Below are 26,002 nucleotides of genomic sequence, written 5' to 3' on the forward strand. Positions count from 1 at the left end.
CATTCTTTACAACAAAGGTCACTGACTGATGTACATTACAGGGTACATGCCATCAATTAGCAAATTATTTTATGTGTTTATATGTGTTTAATTTTGCAGTTAGATTCTTAGAAGCATCTTGAAAACATCTTAAGAGGTTTCTCCACAGTTTCACATTAAAAAAACCCTAAAAGTTCTTTAAAGAACATATATTTTTATTTTTTATATTTATATATATATTTCTGTGGCTTTTTATTGTTCATATCTAAACCATATTTAAACAATAATTTAATTTATTAAGGGAAAAAGCTATGCAAACCAACCTGACCCTATGTGACAAAGTAATTTCAATAAGTTCAATTTCACTACTAACCACAACCAGGCCTGATTGCTGCCGGAGCTGTAAAATCAGGAAATCACTTTAATTTGAACCTGTCTGATAACACAAAGTAAACTAAAACATGTTAAAAAGGTTTAGAAAACAAGGTCATTGGTATCGATTAGTTTGCAAAAGTCATTTCTAAGGTTTTGGGACTCCAGCAGACCACAGTAAGAGCCAATGTTCACAAATAGAGAGAAAACATGGAACACTGGTGGACCTTCCCAGGAATGACCGGCCGACCGAAATTTCTCCAAAAGGGCATGGACAACTCATCCAGCCAGTTCCAAAGGAGCCCAGAACAAGATCTAAAGATCTAAAGATCAAGATCTAAAGAACACAAAGGCCTTACTCAAGCCTACTTGTGTTCTGCTGCAGGACAATGATCCCAAGTCCACCTCAGAATGGCTCGAGAAAACAAATTGAAGGTGGTCTGGTCAAAGTCTGATTGAGATAATATGGCATGATCTGAAAAAGGCGGCTCCAGCTCAAAAACTCTATTGTGGCCGAAATAAAACAATTATGCAAAAAAGAGTGGACCAAAATTCTTTCACAGCACTGTGAAATACTCATTGGCAGTTATCACGAATGCAGTTACAGTTGTTGCCGCCAAGGATGCACAGCAAACTTATTAGGTTTAGGGGGCAAACACTTTTTCACATAGGGCCAGTTTGGTTTGAATTGAATTTTTCCCTTAATAAATAAAATTATTATTCAAAACTGCTTTTTTTATTTACTAAGATTTTTTGTCTGATATTTAAAATGTGTTAGATAATCTGAAAAACGTAAGTATGCTTTAAATCAAACACAAAAACAAAATAAATCTGTAAGGAGGCAAACATTTTTTCACACCACTGTATATGGATATTATATCATACTGGCTGAACTTGAGAAATATATTATGATATTAATTTCCACCATAATGTCTAGTCTTAATATTACTGTTATTACCATTAATCATAATTATTACTTTAATTACTGTTACCACCACTATTAGGGTTATACAGTATCAGTACACCTGAACATAATAGACCTATATGGATGTACAGTTATTTTTTACTAATAATTAAGTAATAAGAAGTCTGACCACAGGAGAATAGATTATCCCTTGTGAGCCTTGGTTCCTACAGATTGTATCCTGCACTTCTGAGGAAGCTTTTACTGACACTTTCTTTTATTTTGTGTGTATTTTGTTTGATTCACTGTCCTGCTCCAGAGTTTTACTTTTATTTTAATATGAATAAATGTGATTTAATTTTCTTAATTATTTCAGGTCTGTAGAATCACTTGGTGTGATTCTTTGGAGTGTGCTTGGGTCTGTGGGCTATGTCTCTCTGTGGGAGTGTGTATATGACTGTGCATATGTGTGTGTGTGTGTGTGTACAGGGACTCAGCGTTGGCGAGTAACAGGCTGCCCCATGCCAGCTCAGTAGCTCATATAGAGAGTGTGTTGCAGCAGCTGGACGAGGCGCAGGCGCATATGGAGGAACTGTTCCACGAGCGACGGATCAAGCTGGACATCTTCCTCCAACTGCGCATCTTCGAGCAGTATGCCCTGGAGGTGTGTGTGTGTGAGCGTCTCTGTGTGTATGAGTGTGTGTGTGAGTGTGTGTATTGCCAGGGACTGTGGGATACTGTGGGCTGGTGGAGAGTAGTGGGTTGTGGTAGCCTGAGCCCAAACTGCTTATCTAGCCTCCCTGTATTTGAACAGATGTGTTTGCTGGTCCAGGCTGTGTGTATTTCTGTTTTCTCTGTGTGTGTGTGTGTTTGTGCGCACAGTGTGATGCCTGATGGTCAACAGTTGTGTAGTTTGCTGCTCAGCATGTGATTGTTGCTGGGGAATATATGTGTCTGTGAGCTGATGTACCTGAGCAGAGCCGATGCGTTTTCCTCCAAGCGCGCTGGCTGCTCGGCAATGCTGCATCAGCAGCAGCTCGAAAAGCAGCGGTGGCTGGCTTCACATGTATCGGAGGAAGCATGTGTTAGTCTTCACCCTCCTGGTGTGTTGGGGCATCACTAGTGATAGGAGGAGTCCTAATGAGTGGGTTGGGTAATTGGCCGTGTAAATTGGGGAGATGGAAAAATGGAAAAAATTAGAAAAAAAAAAAAATACAATACTACTTATCCAACGCTCAATTATTTTGAATGTTTGCTGTTTGTGTGGTTAGTGGTGTCTTACTGACTGGGCTGAATGCTGCTGGTTAGTGGGGTTAAAAGCTTTTATTCTCCTTTCGCTACAAATATTACGCATTCCACAAATATGAGTGTCAGAAACAGCAAATAAGAAAAAAACAGCAGCCCTGCGTGAAGCCATTTTTAGTTGAAAATATGATGGGATATATAGTCCGTTGATCTTTGGGCACATCTTTGGGCGATATGAATTATCTGAGTATGAGTAAGGCCTGATAGTGAGTTCATATGGATGGGCCATTGCATTTCTCAAATTGTGTGGGCATTTTACATTGCTCGACCCACAGTGTCATGGGAATATGCCATAAAATACATTATTACCACCCACAGTGGACAGCAGGGCAGTGGTCCTTTACATTAAAAACAGCTCTGGAAAAAATTAAGAGACCACTTCAGTTTTTGAATCAGTTTTTCTTATTTTGCTGTTTATAGGTATATGTTTGAGTAAAATGAACATTGATGATTTATTCTATAAACTACATACAACATTTCTCCAAAATTCCCCCCAAAAAGTGTCATTTAAAGCATGTATTTGCAGAAAATGAGAATAACAAAAAAGATGCAGAGCTTTCAGACCTCACATAATGCATAGAAATGCCATGCCTTATGACATTAGTTTTCTTTTTTGTATCTTTTGTGTAACATGTTCTAGTCAAGGGCGATCTGATGATATGTTATTGATATTGTAATCAACTAATATGCAATCAATTTCCTTTCTATTGCTGAAACATGTGCAGAAGTGTGTAGAAGTGTATGAAATCAGCATGGTGGAGATTTGCATTGTTCTAGATTCCAGAGCGCCCTCTGTTGGTCACTCTGTGTTGTAACTGTAATGGCGGCTGGTGTCTCTAATGCCCTGACACTAATTCTAAGGTGCAAAAAAGCATAGGGAAAAAAATCATTTTACGTTTTAGAAAAACAGAAAATTGTGAAAAAATGGAAAAACAGAAGATTTGAAAGAGCTCTATGTCTTTTTTTTGTGTAGGTGGACTTTTATTTGTGTGTGTGTTTTTTGTGTGTGTCTGCATGGATGCACAGGTGTTGTCCATATTTGTAAGCACATGCGCAGGTGTATTTGTGTGTGTGTGTGTGTGTGTGTGTGTGTATGTGTGTGTATGAACATATGAATCACTATAATTAATCTTCCCTGTCCGGCCTGCTGTCCCTCAGGTAACAGGTGAGCTGGACGCGTGGAAGCAGGACTTGCTGAGGCAGGCGTCCGACTACAACACTGAGGATCTCTCGCTGGCCGAGCAGAGGCTGCACCGCCACACCGAGCGCAAGCTGGCCATGAATAACATGACCTACGAGGTCATCCAGCAGGGTCAGGACCTGCACCAGTACATCATGGAGGTTCAGGCTTCAGGTAAGAACATCTGGAGGTGATGAGTAATTTACTGTATTTGTTTTTACTACATTTTTTAACTGAATAGAAAGAGGGAATCTGATGGTACAAGAGTGTGCATGCAGTTACTTAATATTACTTAAATATTTAGGAGATAAATAGCTTAACTGGGTTTGATGTGAGATGTGGTCATCAGAAATCAGTGGAGCCTCAGACAGCTTAAAGGTCTCATAGTTTTTTCATTTATTTTAAAACGTCTAATTATGGTCTCTAGGATAAATGAATGCCATGTGAGCTGGTTTATTTGAAAAAAAGAAAAGCTCCGGTGATCCAGTATAATGCTGCTATAGAATTTTGGCTCTTGCTCAAGGGAAATCCACTGGAGATCCTATGTAAACCTGTAGGTACGCACAGAGGTGGGTAGTTCAGGTCCAGAAAGTAAACATTTTTATTTTAACTAGTGTAAACAGAACTGTTCTAAAAATACACCTACCTGTCTTAATTGTACTTCGCTGGTGGTGTTCCATAGACAAATTCTAACCATTTGTTCCTTAGCTCTGAATTACTGGCCAAAGCATAAAACAATAATGTGTTATTTGCACAAATAACACAGGAACATGGAGGTTGAGGAAGAGTTTCATGTGCAGAATGCATACACAACACAAAGAGAGACCAATTGTATTTCACAAAGAACAAGAAAAAATGGATTATAGCGGAAGGACACCTTTAAAGAGGAAACCTGAGGTGGTGTGGCTTCAAAATTGTATTTGACTTTAGTCAAATTGTATTTGAGTCTCAGAGACAACTAGGACAGATTTGCCAACTAGAAATCGGGGGTAAAATGGGCTAAAAGTTATGTATTGTAAATCCAGCTTAAGTCACACCACCTCAGGCTTTCTCTTTAAGCTGTCTGAGGCTCCATTGATTTCTGATGACCAGCTTCAGTGTTTGGCTGATCTCACATTGAATGCTTTACAAAGATACAGGTCCAAGCCTCCCATGAGTAAGCACCACAATGATAGTCCTAACAGTGGCAAGAAGGTGGTGGCAACAGTGGCAAGGAAAAACTCATATTAAGAAGAAGAAACCTTGGGAGGAACCAAAGTGTAGAAGTGTAAGTTGGTGAAGAGCACATGCTCAGTGTTAATGTTAAAGAGATAATGGAGAGCTATAGCTAATGTCGGAACAGGTTATAAGTTATGAATGTGAGTAGGTGATAAGCACATGCTCAGTGTTAGCAGTAAAGAGATAATGGAGAGCTACAGGGGTTGGACAATGAAACTGAAACACCTGTCATTTTAGTGTGGGATGTTTCATGGCTAAATTGGAGCAGCCTGGTGGCCAATCTCCATTAACTGCACATTGTACCAGTTAGAGCAGAGTGTGAACGTTCAATTAGGAGGGTAAGAGCACAGTTTTCCTCAAATTATTGCAATGCACACAACATTATGGGTGACATACCAGAGTTCAAAAGAGGACAAATTGTTGGTGGACCAACCACATCCAACAGGATTAACTGTGGACACTTTAAGAGGAAGCTGTCTGAAGGGGATGTTCTGGTGCTAACCTGTATTGTATTAAAAAAAAATTAAAACCACAGCCGCCCAAATCACAGCAGAATTCAGTTTGCAGCTCAACTCTACTGTTTCCACCAGAACTGTCCGTCGGGACAATAAATTATTGTGGATTGTTGTCCAACCCTTGTATAGCTATAGTGGTTATGTGGAGATATGAGTAGGAATGAATGAGCTATTTTGGCCTGTATTAGCTAAACTCTGACCATAGATTTGACATGTCAGACATGTCATATTAATGAAGATCCATCCCTGTTTAAAGGTACCATTAAAATGTCTTAAAACCATGATATATACAGTATTACCATCATATTGCTCAACTCTAGATCTGAGACCACTTTTCCAGAAGTCACAGCACAAGCTGAAGCGAATGTTTAAAAAAGACGAATAGTTAAAGACCTATTAGCTGATATGAAAAGCAATGGGTGGTGTTATGTAATGTACAGTGGGATACAATGAGGGTTTTAATTTGGAGCCAAGCCAGTGTGAGAATTGCTGAGGCGTCTGTAGGATATGTTCTTCCCTTGGGATTGTCTGGATATGATGGGAGAATCTTTTGAGTGACTGGACAAGCCCTCAGCTCTAATTAGGACCCTGCTGCGAGTGGACAGACACTTTTGGATAGTGCGGTGTCAGTGGATTTGAACAGACAAGCGTGTCATCCCAGAATGTGCAGAATGTACAGTTATCATCATAATCTCTGTTAGTAAACTTGCTAGTGCTAGTTCCTAAGCAGAATCCTGTATTATCTGTATGAATGCTGGGTCTGTCTGAGGGCTGGGTCTGTTCGGTGATGTGATTCACTAGTTTCTGTCATCTATCATTGAGTTCCTAATTTGTGCTGAGCTGTGGGGCTGCAGAACATTACTCAGACCTTGTCCTTTCTGATAGCACTCAAAGCACAGTCATTCGATAGAGAGTGTGAGATGATGGGTCACATTGGCTGATTTATAGTGGAGTCAATGGTTTTCAACCTTTTTAAGTCAAGAGTAAATGTTTTATTTTGTTATACTGTTTAGCCTGTGTTTGTTTCACTATTTGACAACAAATAATGACAAAAATCTAATAAAAAAATAATATTTGACAGGAATGTAACCTTGGCAGTGTAGTTTTATTTATTTCTTTATTTTCTGGCATGATTTCTTATGTGATTCGGAATACGTAGAATATATAAGATTATGGAGTTGGCGACCAGTTAAACTGGAACTGATAATAGATTGTCTGTATTGAGTGCAAAGTCCACATAATAATAATAATAATACAACTCCAAATCGAAAAATGTTGGGACAATATGGTACAAATGAAAGACATATTGGGCCCTATCTTATACGCTGTGCAAGGCACGTTGGGATGCTCATTGCTATCTTGCACCCCTCAAACAGTCAATTTTTACAACTTGCACCTGTGTCATTTAAGTAGCTTTTAAATATATCTACACAGATGCCGCAGTGTTGTGGTGGTCTGAAAGTGAGGTGTGTTCAGGTAAATTTCTGGCGTATTGTTATCTTGGCAGTGTAAAACACAGGTGCGCCACTGACTGATTAAAACCCTGACAACAGTCATCTTTCAGACGTTCATTCCTATCTTAGCTATGCAGGTGCGTCTCATACCCCCCCGATCATTTCACACACACACACAGGCATGCACCAGACCACAAACCCAACAATTCTATATCAAAAATAAACAGAATACAAAATGAAATAGACAGGTGACATGCTGATTGGTTTATTTCACACTACACCCAAAACACACCCATGATTAATTAAGAGACGTAGTACTTGCCTTTTGCACGTTTTGAGCTACGCAAGGTGCATTTTTTGCATCCTCACGGTACCAAAGGCACATTGACACACCCTAAATCCAGCTGCACGGTTGATTGCTCACCTATAGAGCGCTAAAATCGGGCCCATTTTTTTTTAAGTTACTTTTAATTCACTGCAGATATTTAAGCAGCTTTAATGCAGTGTAAGAGATTTACACATTTCTCAAAGGTTCAGTGTGTAGTTTCTCCGCGGCTCTGCGGCATATCAACGCATGAGCTTGTAAACAATGTTTTGAATCACTGATCACTGACTTGTGAATAGATTCACTCAGTGAGACAACTTCATGAAATAAAGTTGAGCAGATAAAACATAAAATATATTTTGGGCCTACTGCAGTCACAGTAATTCTGAAGGATTTAATTCCACGTCTGCTGGGGGCTTCCGTGAACAGCAGTACGGGTGATAATTTGGAACCTCCTTAGGAGCTGGGAGAGGATTGGTCTACAGAACAGTCTGAGGGGCGCAGAACAACCAAACGACACCAAAACAAAGAGTGACGTAAGGAAGTGAGAGCAGAGAGACCGGACAAGAACTGAGAAAACGAGGAACTAAAAGAAAAACGAAGGGAATTTCTTTTATTTATCAAACAAATTTCTCACACTGTGTGCCGGGGTGGGGTTGCTATGGAAACCTGCCCCCTCCCTTAATGTTCTCTATATCAAGGTTGCCATGACGACAGGCCCCTCGCTAGTCACCACGGGGTTGCCGTGGACACGCTTGATCGTTCGCGGTCGGGTTGCCGTGAGGATGCGTAGGCTACTGCAGAGACCACCCCGTCACGCACATGGAGGGTTCCCATGGGAACAGCCTCCCGTCGGCCAGTGTGCGGTTGCTAGGAGACTGCATCCCGCTGCCCGTAGGCAGGTAGCTTTGGGGGGGTGGTTTGTGTGAGTGGGGTGAGATGGGGGTTAGTGAAGGCAGGCTAAAATGCCCTTTACCGCTTCAGCAGACATGCACACGCTCACACACACACACACACAAACACATACACATTGCCAAACAGAAATATAAACTACACACAGATATATACCCCCAACCCCACCCCCTCGAACACACACTGTGACAGTGACCCACATTTATATATATACAGTCATGGTCAAAGATGTTGCCATCCCTGAATTTATTTCTCCCAGAGAATTATTGCAATTAAACATGATTTTTTTATATACAGGCTTATTGTATTGGAATAACACAAAAACAGAGAAAAAAACACCAAAATTGATATAATTAGCCTGACAAAATTATTGGCAGCCATAACTTATAAATAATAAGTGAAATTAATCACTGCCTATAACTATTAACAAGCTTCTTACACCTCTAAATTGGAATTTTGGAGACCACTCCTCTTTTGCATACTGCTCCAGGTCTCTCATATTTAAAGGATGCTTCTTCCAACTGCAATTTTAACTCACTGCTGTCCATTTAAAAACTTTCCAGAGCTTTGTTTCCATCCATTTCTGGGTGCTTTTTGAAGTATGTTTGGGGTCATTGTCTTGCTGGAAGACCCTAGGACTCAAACCCAGCTTTCTGACACTGAGCCTGTGAGACAAAGTCCTTTGGTAATCTTCAGATTTTATGATTGAGATTGTTGATATTTACCACAATTTTGGTGTGATTTGTATATTGCAAATCACATGCTTGAAACAAAGTTATTTACCCACAATTTTAAAAAGGTGCCAATCATTTTGTCATGCCCATTTTTGGAGTTTTGCATGAAATTATACAAATGTCATTCCAATACACACCAAGGAAATACAGTTCCAGTCATTTTCAAAGGTGTCATTTGTAGCCCTAACCCTTGTTTTTAAGTGTCGCTCTTTACTTTAAGGATAAGATATCAACCACTGCCCCTTGTAACTTGCTTCAAATGGGCATGGATGATGTGGAAAGACATTATTATTATTTAGACGTGATTTCTCAGAAATTATTTAGCTTCTGTTTACATTTCTATATTACACCTTAAATGATGCAGCAGCCTTAAGTGACAGAATGGAAAATTTATCTAGCTACCTATCGAGACGAACTTCTAGTGATTTTTCCAAGGGTGATAATACATTAAAACTTCATTAAACTAAGATAATGCAATGGTTATCATAATCAACTCCATGCCCTCTGGAGTGACAAAAATAGTCAAAGTGCCATACTGGCTACCCTTCTATTAGGAAAAAAAAGTGATCAGTCGTGCGCTAGGCTGACACTTCTTGCAATAAAATATGATGAAGTGCCTCTAGATCAAGAATAATTTGATCATGTGTTTAATGAGGGCTCTTCTATGGCTGCCCTGCTCTTCAGTTGGAAAGTGATGCAATAGAAGTGCCTTCTATACCATCCTCTACTACACAGTGTCCCAAAGAGTTTGTGTTCCAGTAGAGTAAATGCGGTGCTGTATAGGGCTAATCTTCTTATTCAGATGAGGAAATATGATAAAAGTGCCGAATTAGATAACCCTTCAGTGGATGTGGTGCCCTATAGGTGACCTCTGAATGAAATACATTGTATTTGATGGTACATGACAGAGTAAATCAGTGGTTGCACTCATTTCTATTCTTAAACTTGCGCGTATTACATTCATTAATGTTTTCTATTTGAGCCACGCCCACTAGTTGTAAAGGCCAAAAGGCACAGTATTCTGATGAAAATGACTCATGTACACATCACATATGGACATATGGTGCATGTGTGTGTGTGTGTGTTGTGATACAAGTCTGTAGAAGTGTGTGTGTGTGTATGTACTGCTCTGCTGGGTAGCTGGGTTACTGTGTGTGTGTGTGTGTGTGTGTATGTACTGCTCTGTTGGGTAGCTGGGTCACTCTGTGCCTAACTAAACCTTTTCTCCTTTGCTCGAGACCCCACCTGTGTGCTTTCCCTTTATCTGGACTCTTGTTTACCCTACAGAGATCAGACTGAGCAGACAGGGCAGTTCAGACACTCAGTTACACTCTGTGTTCATGTATAACCAGTACTAAGTGCACAGCACCCCCTGCTGGACATCTCTTCTCACCCCTGCCCTGCACTGCAGGTTTGAATGTGCTCCTCCTTCTAACAGGCTGGATCTGCTGGTTAAATGCCATGAAATCCGGAGCAGGGTTCCCGTAGTCCTTTAAACTAGACAGTGAGATGAGGGGGAGCGCGTGTTACAGAAGGTACAGATGTGTGAAAAGATCTCCTTCTTCCCCACTGCTACCAGACTCTTGAACCTACCTCAGAAATAACCCTGCTCCTTACTCTGTACACGTTTACATGTATAGGGCATTTCTCAGAGGCACATGTTCACTTTACTGCAAAAAGGTTATAATTGCACACATTTTTTCATATTTCACTGTTGTAGATAATCATGTACTTGTAAATAATATCCATAACACATTACTGTTATTATGTACATATTTCCATCCTGTATGTAAATTTAACACCAATTTAATATTTACAGGTGTTGGACAATGAAACTGAAACACCTGGTTTTAGACCACAATCATTTATTGTCCTGACGGACAGTTCTGGTGGAAACAGGAGAGTTGAGGTGCACATTGAATTCTGCCTTGATTTGGGCAGCTGTGGTTTTAGTTTTTTTGGATACAATCCGGGTTAGCACCTGAACATCCCCTTCAGACAGCTTCCTCTTACAGCGTCCACAGTTAATCCTGGTGGATGTGGTTGGTCCTTCTTGGTGGTATGCTGACATTACCCTGGATACCGTGGCTCTTGATACATCACAAAGACTTGCTGTCTTGGTCACAGGTGGGCCAGCAAGACGTGCACCAACAATTTGTCCTCTTTTGAACTCTGGTATGTCACCCATAATGTTGTGTGCATTGCAATATTTTGAGCAAAACTGTGCTCTTACCCTGCTAATTGAACCTTCACACTCTGCTCTTACTGGTGCAATGTGCAATTAATGAAGATTGGCCACCAGGCTGCTCCAATTCAGCCATGAAACCTCCCACAATAAAATGAGAGGTGTTTCAGTTTCATTGTCCAATCCCAGTATATTTAGTTAGTTTATTTCTTGCTTTATTTTTTCTACTTTTACCTTTATGCGGCATACTTGGCGAGGAGCAAAGAAAGAATTTCATTGCATGAGGAAACTTGTTTCATACTGTGCACATGCACATGACCTTTTGAATCTATTGGATATGCAACCATGGCTGAAAAACACTACACTTCATACACAACATAAAAAGCAGAGAAAAAAAAACAGTTCTGAAATCATTCAACACACATTCACCTAGATACAATTATTGGCCTTCCATTTTTTAATTGTTAGACATACAGTGTCTCCCCTCACATAGATTGTACACAGCCAACAAAGCTTTGATGGGACCAGTTTAAGATTAAGTTGGGTTGTAAAAATGGGGCCAGTAAAAACAACATATTGTCGCTGTCCAATGAAAAACACTTATCTACAAAACAGCAACTTTACAGGAGGGAGAAAAAAACTTGTAAACTTTTGATGGAAGTCAATGAAAAAAGAGTTTATTTCATGTCATGTTGAAGAGTTTCTATTGGTCCGTTCATTAAGAAATTTTGGCCCAGTGTAAGTAGGGTTGCAGCGGTAACCGGTTTCACGGTATACCGTGGTATTAAAATGCACGGTTATCATACCGTGTGTGTTTGCTTATTACCGGTAAAACGCAAGCCAGCGGAGAAAGTCACCCGCGCATGCGCAACTCTGCTCCGCTTCAGCTGCTCAGCACACAGCGGTGAGAATGGCAGAAAGTGCATCAGACTAGAGCTTAGATTCTCTGCCCGAACCAGACCTGACCCGAGGACCGACCCGAAATCGGGTCCGTTCGGGCCGAGATTTCCCACCACATTCCTCGGGCCGGGTCGGGTTGGGCTCCAGAAAATAGTCTGAGATGTAGGCATCTGTTTTTTAATTATATATTTTATTTTTAAATAAAGCTCTGGTGTGATAATCACAATGTTAATGCTAAGTAACCAATTATTATTGTTAATGAAAACGAACCAAATAACGAAAACTGAAAGTGAAACTTAACTAACTTATTTATAAGCGCTGTTTTCACTCCCGCAGTTCTACAGCGGGAGGTGTTGTGCCGATTCTGTCCGCGAAGCGGGAGTCGGATTGAGCAGGGAGTCGGATTCGGCATAACAGCGGCAGCGCGGCTGCACCTCGCGGTCCGCGGTGTTAGTTGTAAGCGCTCGCGCTAGCCGCAAAATACGACAGAAAACACTGAGAAACTGCAGAATTATGAATTGGACTAAAATGAGCACGAGGAGATAAAAGAGAACCTTTACCTGTGAGTAGCTCACATCAGAACACGCAAATCTCTCTCTCTCTCTGTCTCTCTCTCTCGCACGTGAACTTCTCCGCACTGTGTTTAGCTGTTCTTAAAAATCATTTTTATTAAATAATAGTTCTATGCTTCTATGTTAGTGTTAATTAACATAATTCTGATCATATTTCGCTCATTCAAACAGCCTGAAAACAGACTTGTAATCTTGTAATCAACAAGCTTGTAATCAATGTGGCCGTAAAGTCACAGCTAAAGGAGGAAATACATCAAACCTGTTCTCCCATCTCCGAGAACACCACCCCGCTGTGCAGCGCAAAGTATGTGTTCAGTTTATAATTTTACCTAAATAACCTAAATAAAACTTCTTTGTAATCGTGCACAGCCCATGCGGTAAGCGCCCGCAAAAGCGCTGAGTTATCCGAAATTCGGGCACGCAGGTACAGGCGTGAAGTGCGTGCTACGATGGATTCACGTGTCCGTGTAAAGGTCCTGGCCGGACTGGATGTGAAAGACGCCATTCATTTACATGCGTTAATTTTCAAATTCTGACGTGCCTGTTTTTCATATGTTGAAGGTTTTAAGGTGTGAAAGCCTTAAAATAGAAATCTCTATTGTGAGGATCATGTCAGAAATAAATCCCCTCTTTCTGCAGTATCTGGTTATATACCAACTTTTTTTATATATATATACACACTCTTAATGCCCTTAAGAGTAGTGGAAAAACATGGTTTCCTTCACCTGATGGTGTAGTTTCTACAATAAATAGTTAATTGAACAAAAAAACTTTGTTGTAATTTCTTTAAGGGTCAGTTTAATAATATATGTAACAAACTGTGATACCGTGATAACCGTGATACCGCGGTATTTTCCGAGACGGTTATCATACCGTGAAAATCTCATACCGTTGCAACCCTAAGTGTAAGGAACAGTTTTTCTGTTCAATTTCTGTTCAATTTATGTAATAAACTAAAAATTGACAAAAATAGAGATATGTGTCTTTCATAGGACAGCGACGATATACAAATCCACTTCAATATTCCATATCTGCCTGTAGGGTTGCAACGGTATGAGATTTTCACGGTATGATGAGTGTATATATATATAAAAAAAGTTGGTATATAACCAGATACTGCAGAAAGAGGGGATTTATTTCTGACATGATCCTCACAATAGAGATTTCTATTTTAAGGCTTTCACACCTTAAAACCTTCAACATATGAAAAACAGGCACATCAGAATTTGAAAATGAACGCATGTAAATGAATGGCGTCTTTCACATCCAGTCCGGCCAGGACCTTTACACGGACACGTGAATCCATCGTAGCACGCACTTCACGCCTGTACCTGCGTGCCCGAATTTCGGATAACTCAGCGCTTTTGCGGGCGCTTACCGCATGGGCTGTGCACGATTACAAAGAAGTTTTATTTAGGTTATTTAGGTAAAATTATAAACTGAACACATACTTTGCGCTGCACAGCGGGGTGGTGTTCTCGGAGATGGAGAACAGGTTTGATGTATTTCCTCCTTTAGCTGTGACTACGGCCACATTGATTACAAGCTTGTTGATTACAAGATTACAAGTCTGTTTTCAGGCTGTTTGAATGAGCGAAATATGATCAGAATTATGTTAATTAACACTAACATAGAAGCATAGAACTATTATTTAATAAAAATGATTTTTAAGAACAGCTAAACACAGTGCGGAGAAGTTCACGTGCGAGAGAGAGAGACAGAGAGAGAGAGAGATTTGCGTGTTCTGATGTGAGCTACTCACAGGTAAAGGTTCTCTTTTATCTCCTCGTGCTCATTTTAGTCCAATTCATAATTCTGCAGTTTCTCAGTGTTTTCTGTCGTATTTTGCGGCTAGCGCGAGCGCTTACAACTAACACCGCGGACCGCGAGGTGCAGCCGCGCTGCCGCTGTTATGCCGAATCCGACTCCCTGCTCAATCCGACTCCCGCTTCGCGGACAGAATCGGCACAACACCTCCCGCTGTAGAACTGCGGGAGTGAAAACAGCGCTTATAAATAAGTTAGTTAAGTTTCACTTTCAGTTTTCGTTATTTGGTTCGTTTTCATTAACAATAATAATTGGTTACTTAGCATTAACATTGTGATTATCACACCAGAGCTTTATTTAAAAATAAAATATATAATTAAAAAACAGATGCCTACATCTCAGACTATTTTCTGGAGCCCAACCCGACCCGGCCCGAGGAATGTGGTGGGAAATCTCGGCCCGAACGGACCCGATTTCGGGTCGGTCCTTGGGTCAGGTCTGGTTCGGGCAGAGAATCTAAGCTCTAGTCTGATGCACTTTCTGCCATTCTCACCGCTGTGTGCTGAGTAGCTGAAGCGGAGCAGAGTTGCGCATGCGCGGGTGACTTTCTCCGCTGGCTTGCGTTTTACCGGTAATAAGCAAACACACACGGTATGATAACCGTGCATTTTAATACCACGGTATACCGTGAAACCGGTTACCGCTGCAACCCTATCTGCCTGTAATCCACCATGTGAGCGCATTGGCTGGTTAGGTTCAACTCTATAGCATCCATAGCATCCATCTAGCAACCAGGTATAGCACTGCCATTGCAACCATTCAGCAACATCATAGCAACTACCTAGCAACACTATAGTAACATCATAGCAACCACCTAACTGCAGTGCAACCAAACCTGTGTGCTGCTCACTGTTCTTCTAACCAACATATTATCTCCAATGTCACTGGTAAATAAGTGTGTGTGTGTGTGTGTGTGTGTGTTGCAGGTATGGACCTGAGTGGGGAGAAGGACGTGGACCTGGCTGCTCAGGTTCAGGAGCTGCTGGAGTTTCTGCACGAGAAGCAGCACGAGCTGGAGATGAGTGCCGAACACACACACAAGCGCCTCGAGCAATGTTTACAGCTGCGCCACCTACAGGCCGAGGTCAAACAGGTCGGTTCCTGTGTGTGTGTGTGTGTGCCTGTGTGTGTGTGTGTGTGTGTGTCTGTGTGTCATCATTTGTGGACCATACTGCACTATGCAGCTTGTTTCACACCTGGCCTATTTTGCTGATCGCTCGGTTTCCATTCTCGTGTTTCGGCAGCAAAGCTGTTGTTCGTTCTTTCTTTCTTTATTTTTTCTTTCTTTCTTAACCTTTTTGAAAACATAAAACACAATATTAAAGACTCTCTGCCTGAATCTAGCTGCTGTCTGAATGTAAGGACATGTTCAGTCTGCCAGCCCAAATCTGAATTTTGCCATATCTAGGTTACATCCAGATTGATTTTATTTTAATACATATTTGTAAGGATGAATCTCAGTATCTTTTGCATCACTCCAGATGTTTGTGATGTTCAGACATGCAAATCCGATCTGAGTACTCGCATATAACAGTGACAACAGTCATCTAAACAGAACCGACTTAATAAATCCAGTTTTCATGCAATATGAACATTACCAGTGGTTTTGTTCTTTTGCATTTCCCTTTGTTCTCACTCCACTTCTTTCTCTCTCTCTCTCTCTCTCTCTCTCTCTCTCTCTTTCTCTCAACACACACACACACACTGCGTGGGCTCAGTTTGCTGTCCTGCATAGCAGAAAAGCTCATCAGTTCACAGAGTGGTGTTCTCTCTCTGTCTGCTCAAGCTCTCAAGCCAGGAAGACTAACTAGACGAGATCCAGCCTATTCCACCCAATTAAAATGCTGGAGAGGGTATAGGCTCTGACAAGCTCCAATGCAGCATTACTTTATCCTTCAGTGTCAGGTTCCTGGTCACAGACTGCAATGTTTAGAATCAGATTATGTGTGCAAAGATATATGTGTGTACAGTGGGAAAAAAAAACAATTATTTGATCCCCCTGTGCTGATTCTGTAAGTTTACCCAGTTACAAAGACATGAACAGACCTGCACAATGTTGGAATGGGCTACAAGACCATTAGCAAGAAGTTAGGTAAGAAAGAGACCACTGTTGGTGTGATCGTTTAAAAATGGAAGAAGTGCAACATAACAGTCAATCTCCCTTGGTCTAAAGCTCTGTGCAAGATCTCACCTATTGAATTATAGATGATTCTGGGGAAGAAGGGAGAAGAGTGTTAATGATCTCAAGGGAGCTGGGAGCACAGTCGCCAAAAAAACCCACACATTTTTTGTCATAATGGATTATTAAGATCCTGCAGTCTCTCTGCACAAGAATATACAGAGAATATACAGGTCCATCTGAAGTTTGCCAGTGAACACATGAATAATTCAGAGAAGGCTTGAGAGAATGTAATGTGGTCATATAAGACCAAATTTGAGCTTGGAAATTGCTGCATATGACCCCAAGAACACCACCCCCACTGTCATTAAGGGTACAGGAACACCTCCCCGCATTGTGCTGGGATGTACAAGGTCATGAACCACAGAATCTTGAATGAGAACCTTCAGACCTCAGCCAGAACACAGAAGGTGGATCATGGATGGACCTTCCAGCATGACAATGACCTGAAACATATGGCCATGGCAGGAAAGAAGTGGCTTAAGAAAAATATATTAAGATCCTGAAGTGGAGTAGAATATCTGTGGAGGGAGCTCAAACTTTGTGCTGCATTTTGGATTTTCTGTATATATTCTGTCTCCTGCATTAAATGAAGATGTGATTTCTGTCAGAGTCACTTGTCTGTTTACATGGGCAATTCTAGCCAGAAGCTTCAAATCATTATCATTACCAGTCACTGCACTGTCCACTGTGGGCGGTAATGGTCTCTTTTATGTATTTCTGTTACACACGTGAAACTGTGAATCGAGGAATTTTAAATATCCAGAAATGACTTCAGAAATGGAATGTTCTACCCATTTGGCACTCTGGCTATCTGGCTTTCACTTTAACACTATCACCTTATACCAGTGTAGGTGTTCCCAAGTCCTCCCCTGAGGCAACACTTCATGAGTCTGCATGACATCTGTACATGTAAATGAACGGTTAACCATAAAAAAAGACGAAACCTATTAAAAACATGAGAAACTAATCAGTTTAGTCTTGGTGCCAGACACCACAGGTCACCTTTATAGGCCATGTAGAGTGAGCTTTATAGGTTACAATACAAACAGGTGACTACTAGGCTTGTTGTCTTAATGTTTTGCTCATCTGTATATATACATATTTACATATATATTGTAAAATAAAGAGTAAAAAAAATCAAACATGGAAATTTACTATATTATTAGTAAAATTACTGGTTTGTTGGTCAGAACACAGAAATTTCTAATAAAGCACAGGTCTGGTTGCTGAATTCTCTTGTTTGTACACCGTGAGGAGATGTAAACCTTACTGATACTCTGTATGAGTGTGTGTGTGTAAGTGTGTGTGTGTGTGTGTGTGTGTTTGTGTGTCAGCGCTTGTGTGGTCGTGGTATTAATGAATGTATCCTGTGATAGGTGCTAGGCTGGATCCGTAATGGTGAGTCTATGCTGACGGCCAATACGGTGAACGCTGGATCTCTGTCTGAAGCGGAGCAGCTGCAGAGAGAGCACGAGCAGTTTCAGCTCGCCATTGAGGTAACTGTACACACACACACGCATAAAATGCTGCCTTAAACTGTTATACTATAGGTGCTACAGAATGCATTTACAATAATTACATTATCGACTTTTTTGTATGTTTGTGTATACTTTTACCTAACTATGATTCATTATAATGTAGTTTTTTTTAAAGGCTATAAATATTTTTTTTATTATTTTGTTTTCAGTGACATTTAATAGTCTTAAAATGACAATAATATCGTTTATCAGAATAATTTCTGGGACAATAAATTGTCCACAAAATATTGGTATTGTGACAATTTTTTTTTTTCCACTCTAGCAGACGTATTTCTGCGGTCAAACACCAATTGTGTAGTTTGATTGGATCCTACTGTACTATTGCCTACAGCATGACACTGCAAATATTCAAATGTACCAAGTTATAAGAAATGATGAATTATAGTACTATTAACTAGCTTGACCAAAACAGCCCTGCAGAGAGTCTGTTCCAGCCAATGCTGTCAATCAGTCTGTCAAATAATGTGTAACTGTAGCCTCAATAATTAGTAACTGTAGCCCCACCTTCTTAAAATTAACACAGAGAAAACAAACTGCTGGAATTAGACACAGGAGATGGAAAATTGTCAGGGCTTCAAGGCCTGTGCCATCGAAACATATGGGGATGGATGAAGCCACACGTCATACTGCAACCAGCCAGCAGAGGCACTACACCTGTGGAGGATTTACTTTTAAAAAAATACGTGCTGTCTTCATGTTTTTACAGTCATTGGGCTATACCTAATCCCAGTGCCACCACTGATGTATGATCAGTGCCACCATTTCAGTGTTGATTTCAACACTGTGTCAACATGCACACTATAGTTTGCAGCAGAGATATAATAAAAAATATATAAAACTCTGGGTTTTTGTGTAATTAATGAACAATTCAATATTTATTTTGGTACAGATTATAAGGCATTTTGATAATATTAACACTAAAGTGGAAAATAAATCGGATCTGATTTTACCTTTCTCGTCTGAAGTCCTTCCTGTAGATAAAATCTAAAGAAACTTTGCAGTGCAGTTTTAATGTTTTGCTGCTTCATCACTCAGCAAAAATACGAGGAGCACAGGAGTCAGCTGAGTTTAATTCAGTAAATTGCTGCATATAATTCAGAACTGAGGACAGCTTGTTTAAATCAGACGTGAGCGGGCTTAAGAGCAGATCTGACTATTCGCCAAAGCTTTCTCTCCGCTTTACAGCCGAGCCAATCACAGTGAAACGCTGCGGGGCTGCGGGTTCATCTCTTAATCAAAATCAATTACAATAGTTTTCTATTTGTTTGCAAACTGGCACAAAGTCAGAGAAGGCCTATTTACTGCTCTCTAAGAACAGGAGACTGATGGATTGAAGTGTATAAGGCCAAATAAGCAATAATGCAGCAAGGCCTGAGAGTGAAGTGCTGTGGAAACTATTAGAGTTAAAGTAGTTGTCACACTTCCCACAGTGGCAGGCCTTCACACACTGAGACACTCTGCTCCGCTCTGCGGTTAAACAGGGCAGCGGTGTGCCGGATTCATACAGCACACTCCTTAAAAAGTGAAGCAGCACTTTATCGGTAATTGAATTGGCCCTGAAGAGAGCGTTTCACAGATTGTGCCTTTAATTGCCTCTCTCAAGGACAGTACACCGCACATCTGCCAGTTTCATCAAGATTCAAACAGCTAGCAAGATCAAAAGATATCAGTTCATCAGATTCATTTTTGAGCATGTCATGTGTTTTCTGTGATTTCATTTTTTAAAATAATGAATCAATTTAATTATGTGCTCTGTGATTAATTCATCTATTTTTTTTTATTGTACAATTAAAAGAAAAAAAATATTAAAAGCTCTGTGTAATGAACATCACATGTTGTGAAGAGTTAGAGTTGGTATACAGTAAATATTTCATTAATGTTCTAATCCATATTATAGCAGAAACTACTCAACTAAGCAAGGTTTAACCAAGTACTTTAAGAAATGAAGGTCAGTCAATCCAAAAAAAAAAAAAAAAATCAAGAACTTTGAAAGTATCCTCAAGTGCAGTTGCAAAGACCATCAAGAATTTTATTATAAAACTGGCTCTCATCAGGACTGCCACAGAAAAGTAAGACCAAGAGTTACCTCTGTTGCACAGGATAAGTTCATCAGAGTTACCAGCTTCAGAAATTGCAACTTAACAGGCCCCCAGTAAAGAGTCACCTAAGTGCTTAGAGAGTATTTTGGTTCGTTTAACGTTTTTAAGTTACTACATGATTCCTTATGTGTTCCTTTAGAGTCTGGATGACTTCTGTATTCATTTATAATATAGGAAAACTGGTAGTGTATATATAAATAAATGTTAGTTGTTCTTGTTTCTGAACATATTCTGCTGATCTGTTCCCCGACCCCAGTCTCTGCTCCACGCCGACTCTCTGCAGCGGACCCATCAGAGCGCGCTGCAGCTCCAGCAGAGGGCAGAGATGTTGCTGCAGGCTGGACACTACGACCCGGACGCGGTGCGGGCCTGCGCCGAGACGGTGGCCCTCCACTGGCAGACCCTCATGCTGAAGATGGAGGACAGGCTTAAGCTAGTCAATGCCTCAGTGGCCTTTTATAAAACCTCGGAACAGGTGGGTGCCACAAAAAGTCTGTGACACCATGTTGTCGCCCCCTGGTGGAATATAAAAGCATCGCATGGACTCCAGCTGTGCATGTGAATTAAAGTATGGTGTCTTGGTGTCTTGATTTAACACCTACCTTGTTTGGTTCAAACTTTCTGATTGTTTTAGTTTGGTCAGAACCAAAATAGTAAAATTTGGAGCATACCAAACCAAAGTTAGGTTTATTTGCAGACTGTGGCCCATTCCCAATTCTCTTTTGTTTCCCCTACCTCTTGTTTTCAAGTGTAACTCTTCCCCTTGAAAGGCGTGAAATCCTTCCCCTAAGAATTGGGACAACTCTTCAAACACCTAATACAGATATATAGCAGTGGAGCGCAAAAGTTCAGCAACCTAGATGCTGGTTAAAAAGTAAACTCAGAAAAGAGGCCTGTGATGCAGCAATTAATACTATTAATATTAATGTTCATTCCTTAATTCCTCTGTGATGGAGAGCTGAAATGAGCTTTTATTAGCTTTTATTTTATTTGTTTTTCCGTTCCACCTTAAATGCAGCAGCCTCTGCTGACAGTTGCACCATTTAAGGTGAAACAGGAAAGTTAGCTAGCTAACTTCTGAGATGACATTATAGCGATTTATTTATGCTTGTTTTGATTGAAAAGACATATGAAACTAGGGTAATATAGTGGCCATCTTAATTTTGACAAGGACAATACCGACAAGTGCGCCTTATGTATGCCAGCTGATAACTGCTATAAAATATTGAATATCTAAGCTTACTTAAGTAAATGGAAGCAATTTACTCACCCAAATAAACAGTTTTCAGGAGAGACATCTGTGTAGATTAACATCCAGTGTATGTTTGACTTCAGCGTGCACACGATTCCCTTTTTTTGCTCGTGAGTTTCACATTTGCCCTCACAAGAAGTTAATTTACATGCAAAATGTTAAAACACGCTGGGTAATTTTTTTCCCCTGGTATTTTTGAGCCCCCGACTTTTGACATTGATGTACTAGATCTGCTAAAATTAGAAGGAAAATATGGAGACACCCTTATTCCTTACTACTATCTGCTTTAAATACGCCTTATAATCCGGTGCACCTTATGTACAAAAAAGAACAGAAAATAGATGTTAATTGTTGCCATTATATTTTAAAAAAGTATGGTACTCAAATTTGTGGGTTTCTTTAGTCACTTGTGCCACCATGTTGCCAGCGATTCTCATAGTCCTTTGCTTTGAGTGTGCCTCTGAAAAAGTTTGAAAAAGCCTGTTTAAAGAGTCATGTATCCTAACACTTCACACTCACCCTCAAACCAAACAGAAATCAACACACTCAACCACTAGGCATGAACACACAAAACAGAGCGGTAGGGTAGAGTGCTAGAGTCAAGGGTTGAAATGGGATTGGGCCTATATTTATATATATATATTTAACCAAAGAAGAAAATGAACCAGTGTTGTGCTAAAAAACATCTCCCATTTGCGTGCACTCGTCATGCAGCAGTGTGAGCTAAACAAATAATTATAATCAAATAAAATGAGTTGGATAAGAGACCACTTAAAAATTGAGTTTCTTTGATTTTTGATTTTTTTTTATTTTTGCACCAGGAGTGGCATACATTTATCTAAAAGCAGTGTGTAAGACTGGTGGAGGAGAACATGCCAAGATGCATAAAAACTGTGATTAAAAACCAGGGTTATTCCATTAAATATTGATTTCTGAACTTTATGAATATGAACTTGTTTTCTTTGCATTATTTGAGGTTTAAAAGATCTGCATCTTTTTTGTTGTTTTGTTTTTTTGTCAGCCATTTCTCATTTTCTGCAAATAAATGCTTTAAATGACAATATTTTAATTATGAATTTGGGAGAAATATTGTCTAGTTTATAGAATAAAACAACAATGTTCATTTTACTCAAACATATACCTATAAATAACAAAATCAGAGAAACTGATTCATAAACTGAAGTGGTCTCTTAATTTTTTTCCAGAGCTGTATATATGGAGAAGCAGCCCATGTGGTTAATGACAGGATGTAGTAAAGTACTTTATTACGCTCACTAAACTGCAGTGTAAAACCAAAACTAACCAGACTAAATATATACAACAAAACAAATACATGAACCTTGGTTCTGACTCTGGTCCAGACTTTCAGGTGTGAAAACATCCGAAAAAACACGGTTGAGTTGTTTGAGTGATGTGAAACAAACCTGATTATGTGGTGTGTTAATCAGCGTCTGACACTGTGTGAAGTACTGACCTGCTGGCTGTGATTTTGGCATGTGTGTGTGTGTGTGTGTGTGTGTGTGCAGGTGTGTAATGTGCTGGAGAGTCTGGAGCAGGAGTACAGGAGGGAGGAGGACTGGTGTGGAGCTCACGACAAGCTGGGCTCAGCGGCCGACACGGACCACGTGGCTCCCTTAATCAACAAACACCTGGAGCAGAAAGAGGCCTTCCTCAAGGTTAAACACACACACACACAGACACACACTCACACTCCTCTTTACTCACAGAGCATGCCTGCACTTACACTCTTGCTACAGCTTGGACTCTGGCTAAAAAATAGCTTGGAAACACCTGCATATAGTCTACTCACCTATGCAAATAAATGCTGTAAACGTTAATATGTTAATAAGAAAGTATAAACACAATATTTCAAATGCATTTTTATAGTTTGACGCTTTGAAATCACCCTAGTAGATACATGCTGAAGTCTTTGAAAAGTGCTCTTAGAAGGCCAGTGGATGAATACAGCAAGAATCTACCAGCTGTACCTATTTTCCATTTCAGTGTTTATTCACGGTTGAATCAACATCATATTCATTATATAATCAAAGATTTTGATGAAAAATGATTCAATGCTGTCATGTCATGTCATTTTAACATCTTATAGATTAAAAAAATATGATTCTTCGAGGGTTCTGTAAAGTTTATTTTAATGAACACAAATTAGGGGCTTATTAATGTCTTGTTCTTTGCTTAGTAAAGCTTGAGTTAGACAATTGCAACTTATTAACTTTATACTAAGCTTTATACTGTGTAATGTTTATTAGTGTATAATTGGTATAAGTATGTTATGTATAATTCAGTAATAATTGCTGTATTAGTTGTTAAAATTGACAATACACACTTTGCTACCACCCTGTTAATTAAACTCTGAGTCATAAACTATTGTGTAATTCTACATGTTATTAGTGTCAAATTGAAATAGCACTAAAATAGCAATGGAGAGTGACTTATTAAATACTTTTTGTACTTTTAGTGATGTGTAGAACCTCACTTTAGAATATGGTGCACTTCTTGGTCTATTAGTGACTTATTCAACTCTTATTAACTCAATAACTCAAACACTCCAATACAATAACTCAATAACCATTCAAAAACGCTCATGGATCAAAGTCAACAGTTTTATTAAAACTACAACTGTCATAATGTTAACCACATTTTAAGGTCAGTAATGTGCTAGCTGTCACGGAAGTGAAGAGGAGGGATGGACGTAAGTGCAGAGTATTATATATATATTTATTAAACAAACAAGATAAATAAAAATAGTAAACAAAACGCGGGTAACGCAAAAAAAACTTACAAAAAACAAGGCTAGGATAATATTCAACTTAAATAAAGACTAAGAAACACAGACTAAGAAACAAAAACCAACCTGACACATACACAGCAAGGTAGCACACAAAATACAAAACTGGCATACAGGAGACAAGGATACAAAAGACTCGACCCTGAACACTCAAACAGAGGGACTTAAATACATGAGGAGAGTGAGGAACACCTGGGCTTGGATGACGAGGGGGCGGGGTTACAAACAAGACACAAGGTGAGAACACTAATTACTAGGGCAGGGCTGGGGCGGAGCTAGGGCGGAGACAGGCACAAAAACACAACAGAAGCACATGGCAGGAAAACAGAGGGGCAGGAGCACAAGAGACCAAATCAGGGAGAAACACAAGACAGACATGGGCTAAGGTGTGACACTAGCTGAGTATTTAGGGTACAAAACAGGTGGTTATAAAAACAGAAGGGCTAAAGCATTGATTGTGATATATAATTTATACATTTATATGATATAAAGTCACTTGCAAAAGTATTTATAAACTCATCAGATTAGAGTTTGTCTCATTGAAGGTACAGAGAAGATTACTGCAAGATGTTTGTTCCTCTGTTCTCTGAAGAGTCTGTGTGGTTGTGTGTGCAGGCTTGCACTCTTGCCAGACGGAACGCTGAGGTCTTTTTAAAGTACATCCACCGCAATAACGTCAGCATGCCGGGTGTCACCACTCACAACCGCGCTCCTGAAACGCAGGTCAAAGGTAAGTCTAGATCAGACCCGGCTTTTCATGTCTGTCTCAGGTTAAATCAGTCAAATGTACTGTAAGGCAAGACAACTGAATTACTGTTATTTTATTATTTAATTTTTCAAATTTGTTTTAGTTTGTATGTTGTATTTGATGTATCAGACTCGGCAGGTGGAATTCTTCTTCATACACACTGAGCTGTCATTGATATCATTATGTGAAATGATCAAATTAATTCAATTTGCATTTTATATTTATTTAAATATTTAATTTGTAATTACATAGTTGTGCTATTATGTATAGCTGGTTGCTTAATTAATAACACTTATGTTATATTTACAGATTTTACATATTTCTACTATCACTGCTTTTACCCATTTGTATGTAAACATGTTGCAGCATATTTGCTAAAAAGCCTCTTAGTTTTGATGCATCACATTATTAAATTTATTCTACTTCATAAGCAGCTGTGTCTTTGTTCAGTTAATAGTTTGGCCCAAGACAGGGAAAATAATATTGTTATTTATGTTGATTTATACCGTGAATTTGTGATTTTTTTTTTTTCTAAACAATCTTGAATTTTTTGCTATGTTTTTGTATATGTTTTTTACACCAGTAAAAGTTCAAAGTAGCTGCGCACTTCATTCATCTCATCTCATTCAGTCCATTTCACACTGGATTTCTCCTTCAAGAACGAAACCATTTCTAGACATTTTTGTCTGAATTTATTTGCATACAGATGGTAGCTATAATATCAATATCTAAAGCCCTATCCGGACAGGATAAGTTTCTCAGGGGGACGTCTGTAAAACAATTTCACACTTCTAGTCAGTGATAAAAGTCTTGTGTCTGAACTGCATTTGAAAAAACAGGAGGACCAGTGAGTTTTAGGCTTTCTCGGTCACATGACATCGTGTTCATTAGTTCCTCCATTTTCACTCGCCATTGTGTTTACGTGGATCTCCATGAAAATGGGTGCCCAAATTGTATAAACGCTGCGGACAGTGGACAAATAGCTATTTTATTTA

The 26,002-nt window shown here is 39.6% G+C and overlaps 1 protein-coding gene across 1 annotated transcript in view; it reads left to right on the forward strand.

Moving 5' to 3' along the window:
• Positions 1-26,002, forward strand: part of kalrnb (kalirin RhoGEF kinase b) — a 176,322-nt gene that overhangs the window by 74,174 nt on the left and 76,146 nt on the right. Inside the window, exons 13-19 of the mRNA XM_022673454.2 lie at positions 1,745-1,919; positions 3,719-3,914; positions 15,309-15,475; positions 17,941-18,060; positions 20,458-20,676; positions 22,980-23,129; positions 24,875-24,989. Coding sequence (XP_022529175.2) covers positions 1,745-1,919; positions 3,719-3,914; positions 15,309-15,475; positions 17,941-18,060; positions 20,458-20,676; positions 22,980-23,129; positions 24,875-24,989 — 1,142 coding nt within the window. The remainder of the gene's footprint in view (positions 1-1,744; positions 1,920-3,718; positions 3,915-15,308; positions 15,476-17,940; positions 18,061-20,457; positions 20,677-22,979; positions 23,130-24,874; positions 24,990-26,002) is intronic.

The sequence above is a fragment of the Astyanax mexicanus genome, chromosome 5 (assembly GCF_023375975.1).
Source record: "Astyanax mexicanus isolate ESR-SI-001 chromosome 5, AstMex3_surface, whole genome shotgun sequence".
In the NCBI taxonomy this organism is placed as follows: Eukaryota; Metazoa; Chordata; class Actinopteri; order Characiformes; family Acestrorhamphidae; genus Astyanax; species Astyanax mexicanus.